General features: G+C 37.6%; 1 protein-coding gene across 1 annotated transcript in view; it reads left to right on the top strand.

The window, feature by feature from the left end:
* Nucleotides 1-16,036, top strand: part of EDNRA (endothelin receptor type A) — a 59,158-nt gene that overhangs the window by 22,712 nt on the left and 20,410 nt on the right. Inside the window, exon 3 of the mRNA XM_032412953.1 lies at nucleotides 9,406-9,533. Coding sequence (XP_032268844.1) covers nucleotides 9,406-9,533 — 128 coding nt within the window. The remainder of the gene's footprint in view (nucleotides 1-9,405; nucleotides 9,534-16,036) is intronic.

Consider the following 16,036-nt stretch of genomic DNA (forward strand, 5'->3'; position numbering starts at 1 on the left):
AGCATCAATTGTATTCTCCCTACCCTCCCCCAATACACATACGATACCATTTCTTCATGCTTCATACCATTTCTTGGTTAGATCATTGTCTCTAACTACACATAGGATAATTAATTTCCTATGACCACGTGACATACTTTACCATGAAGGACTAACTCCAGTTCTTAAGATTTTGTACATTAAATCATTAAATAAGCTGCGTGCCTTCAACTAGGCCATTGGCTTTCCCTTTTTCTTACTTAACACCAATTCTTGATAAGTCTTTTGTAGCTACTCCGTAAATCTATATGTGGGGATCTCTACCAGTTTGTTTTGTTTTGCTTTGTTCTGTATTGGTTTTGCCTGCAGGTTTCTTTTAAGTAAGTACCAGCATGTACTACTATAGAGACTGCTGAATAAAAGAAACAATAAAATTTTTCATAGGTTTTGGGCCTTACTCTGTGTCCAGGTCAGAGCACTTATTTTCTATAATTAACTATGCTTGCACTTTGTTACAAGAAAATGTAAGCCTCCAGTCATGACACATATGTAAAATCTTTTCTCCATTCAGGAAAAAACAGGTTCATTTTTTCCAACATAAATCTTCTCTCTGTTGTGAATGAAATCTTAAAGTATTGACACATATCTTTGACACTAACCTGTGTAATTTTGATATTGAGTCCTTCTTATGTTTCTGCTTTAAAGAAGTTTAATTCTTCTCCATCTAATGATCCTTTGGTTTTCTGCATGCAAAATAAGCACAAGTCCAGGTCCCCTGCTTCTAGATTGGCATCCTTACAGGAAATAGTTATTCGAAAGAGATATTTCTTTTCATTCCCAGCCTTCAGGTAACTGAGACTGTTGAGGATAATAAGCCCATTATCTTGGGTAAACCATCTTTCTTCTAAGGAAGAAACCTTCGTGGCTTTGGAACTCTGGTTTCAAAAAGTATTTTTCTCTTTTTCTTTCCTCTCCTCCACTTGGTTGTTCTTTCTTTTTTCTTTCAAGATTTTATTAATTTTCAGAGAGAGAAAGCACAAGCAGGGGGAGACGCAGGCAGAGGGAGAAGCAGGCTCTCTGCGGAACAAGGAGCCCCATATGGGACTTGATCCCAGGACCCTAGGACCATGACCTGAGCTGAAGGCAGAACTTCACCAACTGAGCCACCCAGGTGTCCCCACTTGGTTGTTCTTAATAGCTATGTATTTCAGATTCTAAAAAGTTAAGACCTCAGCAAACAGAAACACTGACAATTCAATAGTGTAAGATGCGGACAGCGAGGAGTAGCAACAACTCCATGTTTTCCAGGGGAGTGCAGAGTAGCGGGAGCAGTGCCTCACGGGAACTAACACTTAGGATCTGTGATGGGCTAGGCCGTGTTCTGAGTGCTTTGCATGGATTAATTCATTTCATACCCACATCCACCGGAGGGCATAGATTCTCTTTTTATCTCCAGTTTTCTCTGAGGCACAGTTAACTTGTCTAAGTGATGCCAGGGGACATCGCAGACTCCAGATCCTATTCTCTCTGCCATTGTGCCAGACCACCTTCTCCTTCTGTTGAGCTGCCACGGGATGTTGCTTACAGCTTCTTTAGGAACCGTTATGTCTATTCATCTTCCAGGTAGTGATTTCCTTGAGAATGAGGTCTCTTATGCTTCAGTCATCTTCTACCACCCTGCCTCCCTGGTAACCTGGATGATAATCCTTCACGTTCTCATGGAAAAACAGGACAAAAAGTAGAGACTGATAACAATCGGCTGTACAAATAGCTCACTTTTCCAGATGCTTACTTCTGCTAATCCCTCTGTTTGGATTGTCTCACCTGTTGCCTACAGTAATCCTCCGAGGTAGCTGCCACCCTGTCTTCATTTTGTAGAGGAAGGAACTGAAAAGCAGTGAGGTTAATCAACAAACCAAGGTCACACAGGAAATAGCAGAGCCTTAAGTCCAGTCCGAAGAGAGCGTCAGGGCTCACGCTCTTAACTGCTATGCCAAGTCATTTGCTTTAATGAAAAAGAAGTGCTTTCCCATCCCCCTAGGTCACTGACGGCACCCAGCACCAGAACTGAGAATGTTTATGGAGTTGCTGCTCTGCTCAGCATTTGTCATACACTCCAAATTTGGGGCTGGTCAGGAGGCAAAAGGGGCCTCTGGGAGGAAAATGTGTGCGGATAGAGTAGAAGCCATGGTTTTTACTTCATTTATCTCTATGAAAACCCTGCCTCGGGGCGCCTGGGTGGCTCAGTCTGTTAAGTGTCTGACTTCAGCTCAGGTCATGATCCCAGGATCCTGAGATCAAGCCCCACATCGGGCTCCCTGCTCAGCAGGGAGCCTGCTTCTCCCTCTCCCACTCCCCCTGCTCATGCTTTTCTCTCTCTCTCTCAAATGAATAAAATCTTAAAAAAAAAAAAATCTCTGCCTCAATCCTGAAGCAATTAAAACATAAAGGAAAAGCAAAATCCTTTCTCAGTCATGCACAGTGATTTATTTTATTGTATCTGATTTGAGATTTGCAACAGCCAGAGAGCATGTTCACATTAAAGGCCTGTCCTGGGCAGCACAGGCCTTATAATTAACTCAGTCTGTGCTATTGGAAGATGTTCTTGTTTACTACTGATTTGACTATTCAACTTCTACATCCCAGCCCCTCCCCCAGCAAGGAAGAAAACCTTAGAACCCCACTTTTCGAACCCTGGTACCTGGTCCATCATCTTCAATTCCAAATGGCACTACCAGAATTCATGTTGAGGAGAAGAGAACATTTAATTTGAGATTTTCAGCTACTATTGACTGTGTTCCATAATTCCCTCATTCCTGTCTAGGATGGGTGGAGTGGATGAAGGGAGGAAGAGAATCCCTCAGCCACACCGGATGGGCTGGAAGGAAAATGAGCACACACAAAAAATGTGCCACTGGTTTTATTTATCCCATTATTAAGATGCCATGACAATAACAAAAGTAATGCCCAAGTAATAGCATTAAATGGCAGGAGAAGACATCTGGAATAGATAAAGAGGGGCAAATTCATTTCTATTATCCTTGTTTTCATTAAATTGTGCATAAATGGTACATTTCCATTTATTATTACAAATTATAGCAATTCAAAATAACTAATGTGTGGTACAGATTCAGTTTGCAGAATTCTTTCATATGCGTTGTTCTTTTTTTTTAATTTATTTTTATTATGTTATGTTAGTCACCATACAATACATCATTAGTTTTTGATATAGTGATCCATGATTCATTGTTTTCGAATAACACCCAGTGCTCCATGCACTACATGCCCTCCTTAATGCATTGTTCTGATTGAGCCCCCAGGTGGTCATTATTCCATTGTTGGAGGCATGAGAACCACCCAACTTAACAAATACAGAAATGAGACTTACAGGGGTTTACCCAAGGTCACACAGTAACAGGTAGATCTTGCTTTTTTTATTATTATATGTTCAGTTAGTCACCATACAGTACATCATTAGTTTTTGATGTAGCGTTCAATGATTTATTAGTTGCGTGTAACAGGTAGATCTTGGACTTGAACCTAAGTCTTACGAGTTCACAACCTAAGTTGAATTGAGGGGAAAAACAGCCTTATTCTGTAGTGCCAATCTGATGAGGCCTGAAACATTAGGCTATATAATATTAGGGCCTTGCATAACAGTGAAGTCACCCGGTATTGAACTGTACTTTTACGTACTGATGCCTTTAGGGACTACTGGGGTGAGGAGGTACTGGGATGCAGGCCCTAAACTATTGTGAGTTTTGATTTCATATGTCTATATTTTATACTATTTCTGCTCCTCCTGCACTATCTGACTGTCAGCTATCATTTTTTGTTGACCATGGTGCTTCTAGAGTGTGGTTGATGGACCAACACTATCAGCATCACCTGGGAACTCTTTAGAAATGCAAATGCTACATATCAACTATACTACAATAAATAAATAAAATTAAAAAATGCAAATCCTCAGGCCCCACCTCAGATCTACTAAATCAGAAACTCTGGGAATGGAGCCCAGCAATCTGGTTTAATGAGCCTTCCATGTGATTCTGATGCTGTGAAAGCTTGGACCCACTACAGTGGAGCAATGATTCTCAACCTTGGCTGTACACTGGAATCACCTGGGAGCTTTAAAAACTACTGAGGCTTGTATCCCAACCCCAGAGATTCTGGCTTATTGGTCTACAATAGGGTTTTCAACCTTAGCACTATAGACATTTTTGGCTGGATAATTATTCACTAGGGAGGCCTATTCTCTACCAGCTAGATGTTAGTAGCGTCTGTTCCCCAACCCAATTGTGATAACCAAAAATGTCTCTAGACATTGCCAAATGTCCTTCAGGGGGCAAATTGCCCCAAGATGAGAAGTACTAGTCTAGGGGCATGGCCCAGATACTGGGATTCTTAAAACCTCCCTAAATCATTCTAATGTACAGGCAAGACTGAGAACTATCACTCTGGAGGGTTCCTAGTAATGAGCAGCTTTAGATGTGCACTGGACTAAAGAACAATGAAAGCTCAAATTTATAGCACTGGGTGTAAAGTAAGAATAAGTCATCCTGTGGTGAAGACTCAGGCAGTTTGCCCATAAGGAAAGTACATGAGCTTTAGGGCATAAATTTCACATCAACCAACTGGCTCATTATATTTTTGCTTACTTTCTGGTTGTTATGTTCCAGAAAACTGACATAAACAGGTACATTGCACATATCTGAGAGGTTCCAACCAAGTAGACATTGCTTTGTACTAAACATAGTGGCAGACAGAGATCCTGCTTTTGGATCTAGTCATTCTAAAAACAGGTTGCTTATGAGTGTACCATGTGGTATAAGTCCTTAGGTAAATCTATTTTTGACAAGTTAAAAAATGCAGCCTGTCAATTTTATAATAGTTTAGACATAATCCAAATCAGCCACACATATACAAATTTCTACATTAATTTCTGCCATTTAGAGGTACTTTAGTTTTCAAGTGATGATCAGGGAGTTCAACTATATTTCAACTGTAGAAAAATCCCCTAGGCTAGAACCAAGGAAAGTATCCTTCAATAAAATCCATACTCAGCAGACTGCCCTCTACTGTCCCAGCGATTGGTCTGTGGTGTTCCTCTGTATCCACTTGAGAATGCAATCACACCACAGGATGTGCATCATGTCCAAGTGTCTGCTCTGGGGTTCTTATCAGGCTGGATAGTCTCATCACAGCCCAGACTGCGAGGTCTCCAAAGAGTTTGTGGCAGCTCCTCTTTAACCTGAAGTCTTAAATAGAACAGTATTCTCCCACTTCCTCAAACAACTCATTAGCAGGTGCATGGTTTCTTTCAACGTAAGGAATGGAAATTCTACTCTGGGATACTGATAAACAACTTCTAAATAAAAAGTAAATTACAAGATGAATGTGTTTTCAGGGCAAAATTGATACTATCTAATTTCAAAATATGAAAATATTTTCCTGAATTAATGAGTTGGGATTATTAATTCATTCAACACCTACTATGTGCTAGGGACTATGTGATGTCCTTGGAAGTTATAAATATGAGGGTTCATAATAGCATAGGCCCTTGTATGGCAAAAATAAGCTGTGGCTACCTGGTGCTTGATTAACCCTTTGAACCAATCCAACTTGTCAGTTTGTCAGAGTAGTTTGATTTTTCTTTCATTGAATTGATAGTAGCTTGTTAACATTAATGAAATCAACTAGTTCCTTTGCTGTGGTCTAGATTTATCCTATACAGTTACTTATTTTTTCCTATCCTAGTCTGTATTCTTTCACTGATGTGCTTTTAAAAATCAAAACCTTTTAATTAGGCAACAGAACTGCTTACCAGAAAAGTACTCTAGGCAAAAAAGATCATAAAAGACTGTTAAAAGATATTATTTCCATATGTTCCTACTTTTTTTAAGGGCATATGCTTTTATGTACAAAGCATAATGTTTTCTGGGAGAAAACATTAAACAATTAACAATGGTTGCCTTTGGGCAGAGAGTTTAGGGGCCTTGACTGGAAGGAAGATTTGCTTTTCATTATGTTTCTATACAGCTTAATTTTTACCATTTTAAATACTGTGTTTTCAATTTTAAATGCTAGTAAATAACAGAAAGGATGCATTCCCAGTAAGTAGTCTTCCAGAAGTTCAAAAATACCTCTTCTAAATAAGAGAAAAATAGGTGATCTACACTCTATGCCTCTTTGATTCCCTCTTTCTTTTGTATATGCTTTGTTGCTAAACCAGAGTGATCTGAGACTTGGAACGTAAAATTACTCCCACACTGGTTCCATGAGGAAAAGATTAATAAGCAGAACCTACTGAGATTGGGCAGCAAATGGGGGCCTCTTTGAGGAAGTCAAGAAGTTACCCCCGGCAGTGGCCTAATTTCCCCCAGCTGCATTAGGACAGTTACCGTCCATCCATCCTTTCAGAATGAAGTGGATATAGGTTAGAGAAGTCTGCACTGTGATTGTCTGGAAATTTCCTCCAATGATTTTTTTTTTTTAAGATTTATTTATTTATTTGAGAGATAGAGAGAGAGTGCAAGCGGTGGGAGGGGTTGAGGGAGACAGAATCTCAAGCAGACTGCCTGCCGAGTACGGAGCCAGACTCGACTCGGCGCTCAATCTCATGACCCTGAGATCATGACCTGAGCCAAAATCAAGAGTCGGACACTTAACTGACTGGGCCACCCGGTCGCCCCTCTCCAATGATTTCTTTCATTTCCCCTTGTCTTTAATTCCCAAGAAGAATCAATGCTCACTCCTGGGGAAAGGAAAAATAACAACAAAAATAACAAAACTCTACTTATGTCAAAGAAAGACAATTCTGTGATCTTTTTGGTGCCCACCAATTCTGTGATATCTTTCCCTTCAGTCCTTCCTCTACATCTCACCCTAATTGAAAGCTTTGGCAAGCATGAAAAAGGAAAAAATTCAATTGAGATTGGAAGGGTCTGAAACAATACATGCTCAGTTGTGTTTTTTTCTGGATCATTTTTCTTAGCCCTTGTCATTTAGACCCTCACAGGACTTCAGAGTCTCCCTTGTTAAGCAAGAAACATCCTTTTCTCTCATTATTGGATGTGTGAATTGGGAAATCCATCCACGTGGATTTCAGGATACTCTGTTTCTGATATGAACCAACCATAACAACTCAATCGTTCCAAAGCATATCCTGTAAAAATCCCTACACATTTTAATTACATCCTGTAGTCTTCAGTGGAGAATTACACTTGTGGGACAAAATATTAAACTTTCATTCTATAAAAAGTAGTTTTCAGGTTTTCTTCTCTTTATGGGGGGAGATTCATCTCAGAAACAGTGTTTTATATCTTTAGTTGCATCAAGCCTTAACACCAGCAATCAGCAATGGTATAATTATTCGTTAGTTTCATTAAACTGTCATGAGTTTAGGGCATTGTTCCTGTGAAGAGCCCACTAATTGTCCTTGGACAAATGTTTATGCAGAAATTCTGGGAAGATACTAACCAAGACTCATCAGAGTGCAAGGAAAAAAAAAAAAAGAGAGATGAGAGACAGAATTGGATTCTTCAATTCGGAGGTCCTTTCAGAAAACTGTTCAAAAGAAAGGGAAATATACAGGAAACAAACTAAAAGTTGCTGACGGGGAGGTGAGGTGGGGGAATGGGGTAATTGCCCGATGGGCATTAAAGATGGCATTTGATGGAATGAGTGCTGGGTGTTGTCTGCAGCTGATGAATCACTAAATTCTACCCCTGAAACTAATAATACAGTATATGTTAATTAAATTGAATTTAAATTTAAAAAAATTTTTTAAATGAAAGGGAAATATGTTTGAAGACTAAAAAGAGAGGATTTCTGAAATAAGTCACACAAGGTTTTAGCCATAAAAATAGAATTTTAGAGAGCCCTACATTACTAAATTTTCAAAATGAGTATTATGTTAATGACCACATTGACCATGAAATTAAACCTCACATTATCTTTAGATATGTCAAAACAGAAATTCAAAGCTCAACTCAGAGCTACTAAGGCAAAAGGTACTTCGCAAAAAAAGAAGAAAAAGACAGGTTTGTCAAGTTAGTAGGATAGTGTTTCCTACTGAGTGGAGTCGGTTTCAATTCTGAGTCACTAAGCAAAAATTAGAAAGGAAATCAATACCATTTTTACTCTTGAAAAGACATCATGTATTCAGCAGGGACTTCCCTTTTAGGTAGCTGAGCTAGTATTCAAGCCCCTGCTCCTGCTATAATACCTAATTAGATAAATATCAGCAACTCACAGGGGACTTTATGTTCTTGCTACTTACCATAGCCACTAGAGGGTATCCATCCTTTCCTTCCAACAAAGGTTTTAAATTGTCAACATGGAAGAATAGACTTTCCTGCAAATGCTACAAACAGATCACAGTAACCACATTTCTCTGTATGATAAAGGGAGGTTTAAGCCTAAATAAAGAAAGGCCACTTATGACACACCTGGTGAAGCAGAGTCAGCCCCATCAGCACAGAGAAAAAGCTAAGTCCAAAACGGTGTTAAGGGTGTTAAGCCGCTGACAAGTCAGTGCGTCCTAAACCACTTCCTTTTTCCAGGATTCTCTATCACCTCGAATTCAGAGACCGTGCTGCTTGTCAAGAGATAATATAATCCTCCAGCACTGCTACTTGAAAACTAGCTTTACTCATGGTTTAGTAAAACTAGTTAAGAGATGACTGCCTGCTTCTTAGTCAAGCTGTCACCCAAACCCTAACCTTTTGCAGCTCTTTGAAAAGTAGGTGGTCATTTGCATCGACAGGGATGGAACTGGAGGGGATTATGCTAAGTGAAATAAGTCAAGCAGAGAAAGACGATTATCATAGGGTTTCACTCATATGTGAAACATAAGGAATAGCACAGGATGACCACAGGGGAAGGGAGGGAAAACTGAATGGGAAGAAATCAGAGAGGGAGACAAACCATGAGAGACTCTGGACTCCGGGAAACAAACTGAGGGTTTCAGAGGGGAGGGGGTGGGGGGGATGGGGTAACAGGATGATGGGTATTAAGGAGGGCAAGTGTGGTGATGAGCACTGGGTGTTATACGCAACTAATGAATCACTGAGCACTACATCAAAAACTAATGATGTACTATACAGTGGCTAACTGAACATAATAAAAAAAAATTTAAAGAAAGAAAAAAATGAAAAGTAGGTGGTACGACTACTTCACATAAGATCAAAGGTTCATCTCTTCTGTTATTATATTTATCATTCTTTACATTTTTCCAGATTAAAAAAAATGGCTAAGGCTTTAAAATATTTTTTTAAATGATAATAATGCTGTATTGCTGCCCTGCTAACTGGAAAGCATAATGAACAATACAATTTAGAAGTTCAGAGGATAATTAGAAATGTAAGTGTCCATGTATTCCATGCCAGCTCTGTTGTTTCTTACCACGGTGTCTCCTTCTTTCAGCTTCTGGCCGGACGCTGGCCTTTTGATCACAATGACTTTGGCGTATTTCTTTGCAAGCTGTTCCCCTTTTTGCAAAAGTCCTCGGTGGGGATCACCGTCCTCAATCTCTGCGCTCTCAGTGTTGACAGGTAATGTGGTTCTCTCCCTCCACTCTTGTTAGGTTTCGAAAAGCATTTTTCTCAAAAGGAATAGAAGTCAAGGAGGCTTGAGAGTTGGTGCCCAGGACAGTTGTTAGTTTCAAGTGAATTAAAATATCAACAGTCTAACCCTACTGTTTAGAATCGCTTTACACATTTGCTGATCATTAGCCATCTTTAGCTCAGGCAATTCGTATCTAGAGCATTTTGCCAGTTATAGCCATTTGGCACCCTATGACAACAAAGGAGAAATGCACATATTGGATGGAAAGAACCTTGGAAAAGGAGATTTTAGGACATGCAAATGCTATATTTTCAATGGTAGATTTCTCATTAGAAAAAAGAAGATACCATTCAATTATATGTATAATACTTGATCACTTGAGCTGAGTGGTGAATATATAATATTGTTATATTTTTTTCTATGTGTCTTTCAATGCCTGAAATGTTTCACAATGTTTAAAAAGAGGGCAACAACAGAAGGACTCCTTGATCTGATTCTGAAAAACCCATCGAGTATCTCTAAGTCTTTCTGGAATTCTCCTCAAACAGAGATGTCAAAACTTCTCTAAAGAAGTCCTTCTAGATGGTATTTTCTGCACCTCCTAACTTTCATAGCAGTAACTATAAAGAATGAAGTTAGGAACTTTATAACACAGTCTATAATGTTCCTTTATATTGGATATTATCCTATGCAAATGCTCTTTAATGTCCTATTTAATTGATTTACCACAATTAAGAAGAGGTTTCCATTTTTTCTCTCTCACACTCTGGCAATCATTCTGTCAGAGAAACTGAGTGCCATCATCATAGAAATAAAGGACTCCTTTTCTTAAAGAACATTTAAGCCTTTACAGACATTCTGTTATCTATCATCTGCAATTACTTTGGGGGACCAAATCGTTATTGTTAAAACATAAAAATACTCATTCCATCAGTAGATGAAAATTATCATGGCACCCTTGTTATAAATGTATGCCTGGAATAACTGTGAAACACAAAACAAAATGTTTAACAGTGTTATTAAAAATAAATGTATTGCAAAAAAATGTACTGCTGAAATTACAACACAAAAAATTCCTTTAAGTAGTTTAAAATGTCATGATGCTGCTGACGAAAATGCTGCCGATGCAGTGGTAAACACAAGCTCAGAGAGCATTTCTCCCTTATTTAGTCGGATTCTCCGTAGTTCGCAGGAAAACCTGAGGTCTGGGCGCTTTTCTTCTCCATCACAGCAGACATTAAGGGCCGCTGTATGAACACATTTACAGAGGATAGTTGGCCACTGTGTCCCTTACACTTGAAGAAATAACAGACTATTTTACCCTTGGCCATGTCCTAAGAAATTGAGTAAGCATTTATAATCTGGATTTTATTCACTAATGAATTCTCACTCTGCTGTTCCTACTCCTAGCATCCCAATAACACTATTTCGTCTTGTATTCAAAGTGTTGTAGTATCTAAAAATTAAAGCATTTAAATTATATCTCTGACATTACTAATATGTGTAAAATGTTTCCGGTATTTATCAAGTCGTATATTTAGAGATGTAGCTATGTATTGTTATTACAATATCCAATTAAATTTTCAATTACAATATAACTCTAAAATCCCTGTGGGGAAAAGAAATAAGAAAATAATCATGATAGTTTAAAAAAGAATTATGTTTCCTACATGCATACTCTTCCTATATAATAGTGTTACATGTTGTAAAGCTACAGTATTTAAAACAGTATGATACATGGGCGCCTGGGTGGCTCACTCAGTTAAGCGTCTGACTCTTGATTTTGGCTCAGGTCATGATCTCAGGGTCGCAGGATGAAGCCCTGCATTGGGCTCCACTTTGGATGTGAAGCCTGCTTGGGATTCTCTCTCTCCCTCTCCCTCTGCCCCTCCCTCTGTTCCCTCCTCCCCAACTTAAAAACAAAAAAAACAGTGTGGCACATACATTATAATATACTGAGAAATAAATGGGAAAGCCAGAAACAGGTGTTATAGTGTATGAGAATGTAATATAGACTGAAATCACTTTGAGTATAATGGGGAAAGAAAAAATAGTGCTATTTAGCCATCTGGGGAAAAAAGCATGTTAAAGTCTTATCTTTTACTATATATCAATAATAATATTGATAATAATTACCACTTATTGAGTATTAGTATGTGCTAAGCCCTGTTAGAAATACTTTACAGAAGTTCTTGTCCTTGGTCCTTACGACACCACCTTGTGATGGTCCTGTAATCACCCTCACTTTACAGATGAGGGAACTAAGGTTGGAAGAGGTTAACCAAGGCCATTTGGTGACCAAACGTCGGAGCCAGTAATCAATTATAAGTAGTCCGCCTTGTTAACCACTATGCTCCAGCATGTAAAAACTCAAGCCGTATAGAAGAAAGTAGACTAACATCTTTTTGATCACTAGAAAAGGAGGACTTTTTGAACTTAAAAAGGATGGCAGAAACTCTGAATATAATTATAAAAGGATTTCAGGACATAAAACTTTAAAACATGAAGATCAAGCATTCATAAATTAAAAAAAAAAAAAAAAGAAGCTGAGGGAAATATTGGCAGCAAATACTTGTTACAAAACTACAACATGTTAATATACTTGGTAATTAAGGAGGCCATACAGATAGTAATTAAAATCATAAGACTTCCATATAAAAAGAGCATGAATATAAAAATACCAAAGAAGAAACTTAAATGACTAATTAACATATGAATAATGTTCATGTAATCAAAGAAATTCCAATTAAGAAAACATGTTTCTCAATATCTGTAGGAGTAGAGATTTAAACAGCCCTTCAGGAAGGTAAAATCCTACAAATGCTTTCACCTTCTGACCCAGTAATTACAATTTTTAGGATGGATTCTAAGAAAACAATCCAAAAAATTTGAACAGAGAATTCATGCACAAAAAATGTTCTTTATAAAATTATTTACAGGAAAATATAGCAATCTCATTGCCCCATGTTAGGCCAATGGATAAGGAGGTTAAATATAACTGACATGTATAGGTATATGAATATAAAATTCCTTGAAGGAAACATGACAAATATTAGTAGTAGTTATATCTAGGGGTGGGGTGATGGGTATTTGTAATGTTCTAGGAGTAGAACATTATTTACTGAAAGTGTATTTACTTTTATTGCCTGTTACCCATTTTATTTACTCTATGCCACTTTATACATTTTATTTATCTCATTTATGTAGCTCATTCCTGTGACCTGTGTTCTATATCAAGGCTAATTTTCTATGGGCAGGCAGCTCTAAAGCACAAGCACATAGGCAATAAACATGAACACAGAAGCTTCTGTACATGGAGAAATGCATGTACATGCCCAGCCCAGAGCTGCTCCTATCCCTATTGTTGCCTTTACAAAAACACCATCATATTTGGGAAAATATCATTTTATTAAAAAATTAAACTTTGTCCCAAAGGCTTTAAAAACCAGGATGATAACGAGCGCTGGGAAAGAGGAACCCAGCATCCTAAAAGAAAACTGCACCTCTGAGGAAACATCCAACCAAAAGCCAAAGCCAGACAAGATCAGCATATGACAAAAAAGAATGAGAAACAGAATGAAGACAAGGACAATTCTTGTTTCCTATAAATAATAACATCTTTTTTAAGACATGTAAGTAAAATCCCCTGAGAGGCATGGATAAAAAGAGAAGCCAAAAGAGAGGAAGAACTCATGATCAGGGAAATGCAAATCAAAACCATGATGAAATATCACCTCCCACCTGTCAGAATGGCTGATATCAAAAAGACAAGAAACAATAGGTATTGGCAACAATGCAGAGAAAAAGGAACCCTGTGCACTGTTGGTGGGAATGTAAATTGGTGTGGCTACTGTGGAAAACAGTATGGAAGTTCCTCAAAAAATTAAAAATAGAATTACCATATGACCTAGCAATTCCACTTCTGGGTATTTATCCAAAGAAAATGAAAACACTAATTTTGAAAAGATATATGCAGCCCTATGTTTACTGCCACATTATTCATAATAACCAAGATGTGGAAACAACTCGTGTCTATCCATGGATGAATGGATAAAGAAGATGTGGTAGATATAAACAATGGAATATTATTCAGCCATAAAAAAGAATGGATCTTGCCATTTGTGACAACATGGATGGTCTTTGAGGGCATTATGTTAAGTGAAATAAGTGAGACAGAGAAAGACAAATACTTATGATCTCACTTATATGTAGAATCTAAAAAACAAAACAAGCAAAATTAAGCAAAAAACAAGCTCATAGATACAGAGCACAGATTAGTGGTTGCCAAAGGGCAGGGTGGTGGGGGTGAAATGGCTACAGGGGGTCAAAAGGTACAAACTTCCAGTTATAAAATAAATAAATCATGGGATGTAATGTACAGCATGATGACTATAGTTAATACTGTAATACATATTTCAAAATTCCTAAGGGAGTAAATCTCAAAAGTCCTTACCACACACACACAAAATTCTATAACTATGTGTGGTGAGGGATGTTAATTAGACTTATTGTGGTGCTCATTTCATAATGTATACAAATACTGAATCATTATGTTGTACACCTGAAACTAATATAATGTCTTACGTCAATTATACCTCAATACCAATAAATAAATAAATGTTTTAAAAAGAGAGAAGAAAGAATTTGCTTGGTTTGGTAAGCAATGTAGGCAAATTGTCATCCTTGTGATATATGTTCTTGTGAGAAAATTTAGAGTATATTTTGTGAATTGTGTTATGTGGCATAGTTATAGTGGTCCCTTTTATATTTTATGTAAGTCTAGGTACTCAATTTTTAGTTGAAAAAGTATTTTAAGGCACTTATTCCTTAGTGACATATTGTATAATAAATTATCCCTAGATGGAGAAGCATAATTCATAATTTAGTTCCACAGGGGCTCAGGCAGGAAGGGGATGATGCACAGACATGAAGAATAAAGCCCAGCTGCTGGCCCTTAGGAGTCTTCACACTTGTGAAGACAGCAACCTGAAGGGAAAAGGAAATACATGAAGGTATTTAGGCTACAGGATGCCTAAATCACCTAAATCATCAAAACCCTGCATTGTTCTTCCCTCTCTTTCTTCCTTGGGGGAATCTCAAGCAACCATTTTGCACAGTTTCATTCTCCCCATTAGAAACTCTACTGTCATGGGGTGAGGGGGGTTGGGGCATGGAGGGGATGGAGGGGATGGAGGGAATCGGTCATTAAGTTCTCATGTCAGGTGTAGGCTCACCTCACCTTACCACATCCTCCCCGCTCCCATCTCATGCATGGAGAAAAATGAACTAAATGTTCCATCACAAATTATCAGTTGTGTATCCAATGACATGTTCTTGGTTAAAAGAAGGAAAGAGGAAATAGCGTCAAGTGTCTATTTCATTAAGACTTGGGCTCAGTTTTAGATCAAGACGATAAACCATTTTAAAATTCCACTGCCACAAAAATCTGCCTTAATCTAGGAGGTTTTCCTTGGTAATAAACTCAACACTCTTTGTTCCCTGGATCTTTTTTTATTACTTTTACATTTCATTTGGTATTGACTCTAAGCTTTGGGACCTGAATGTAGGGAATCTATTTTGACATTTCTATTTCAAAAGCTTTCACACTAGAGAATGAATCATTCACACTTAATTCCAGAAGATAAGATACCATTTGCTTTGGGCCTTGATTTGGTTGCATTATATTCTACTAAAAATAAGAAAATCCCTCTTTACTTTTTTTTTTTAGAAAATCCCTCTTTAAAAAAATAAAAACAAAACAAGAAGTAAAAAGAGGGAAATTGGAACCTATTACAAAACAATTTGCAGTTTGGGAATCCCTGCCTTCCTCTTAAGAGCTGAATGAATCAAATTACAGTTCAGGAAGAGTTCCCATGATTTTTTTAAATACATTTTAAATATATCTCTCATTGCAGAGTTGTTGTTTTTGAGAGAAAATAATGAGAGAAAATATATATCCAAGTTCTATACAATTTCTTTATTACTTTATTGATTATTCAATGAATATGGAATACAGAAAGATGAAAGAAAAAATCTAGCTGTCTCACTATCACCTTTTAATCTGAATAAAGTAAACAAGAAAGTAAGAGGAAACCCATGACTTGCCCCAGAAAAGATGAGCTTTCATTGTTAATATCGACTATGGACCTGCCTCAGCTCTACCTTTTCACTAATTCCTCCTCAAATCTAACTTTTATCGATTTTTACTTTGCATCCTTAGTCACTTAAGAAAAAGATAAAACAGGAATTTCAGAAAAGACGGAGGAAATTTAGAAACAATTTTGACCTCTACTCAGCTTTATCAGTGAAAATTTTTTTTAATGCTACTGCAATATACTTCTAACCTGAATGAATTTTTCCCAAAAAAATAGGACTAATCAGCCATTACCAACAATTTAAATAGGTATTTTTGCATGCCATAAGTGACAAATTTCAGATGTTACTTTGAGTTTGTTTGGGGGGAAAAAAGACGAGGCAGAATGGAAGGGGA

Source organism: Phoca vitulina, unplaced genomic scaffold, assembly GCF_004348235.1.
Source record: "Phoca vitulina isolate PV1807 unplaced genomic scaffold, GSC_HSeal_1.0 scaffold14, whole genome shotgun sequence".
In the NCBI taxonomy this organism is placed as follows: Eukaryota; Metazoa; Chordata; class Mammalia; order Carnivora; family Phocidae; genus Phoca; species Phoca vitulina.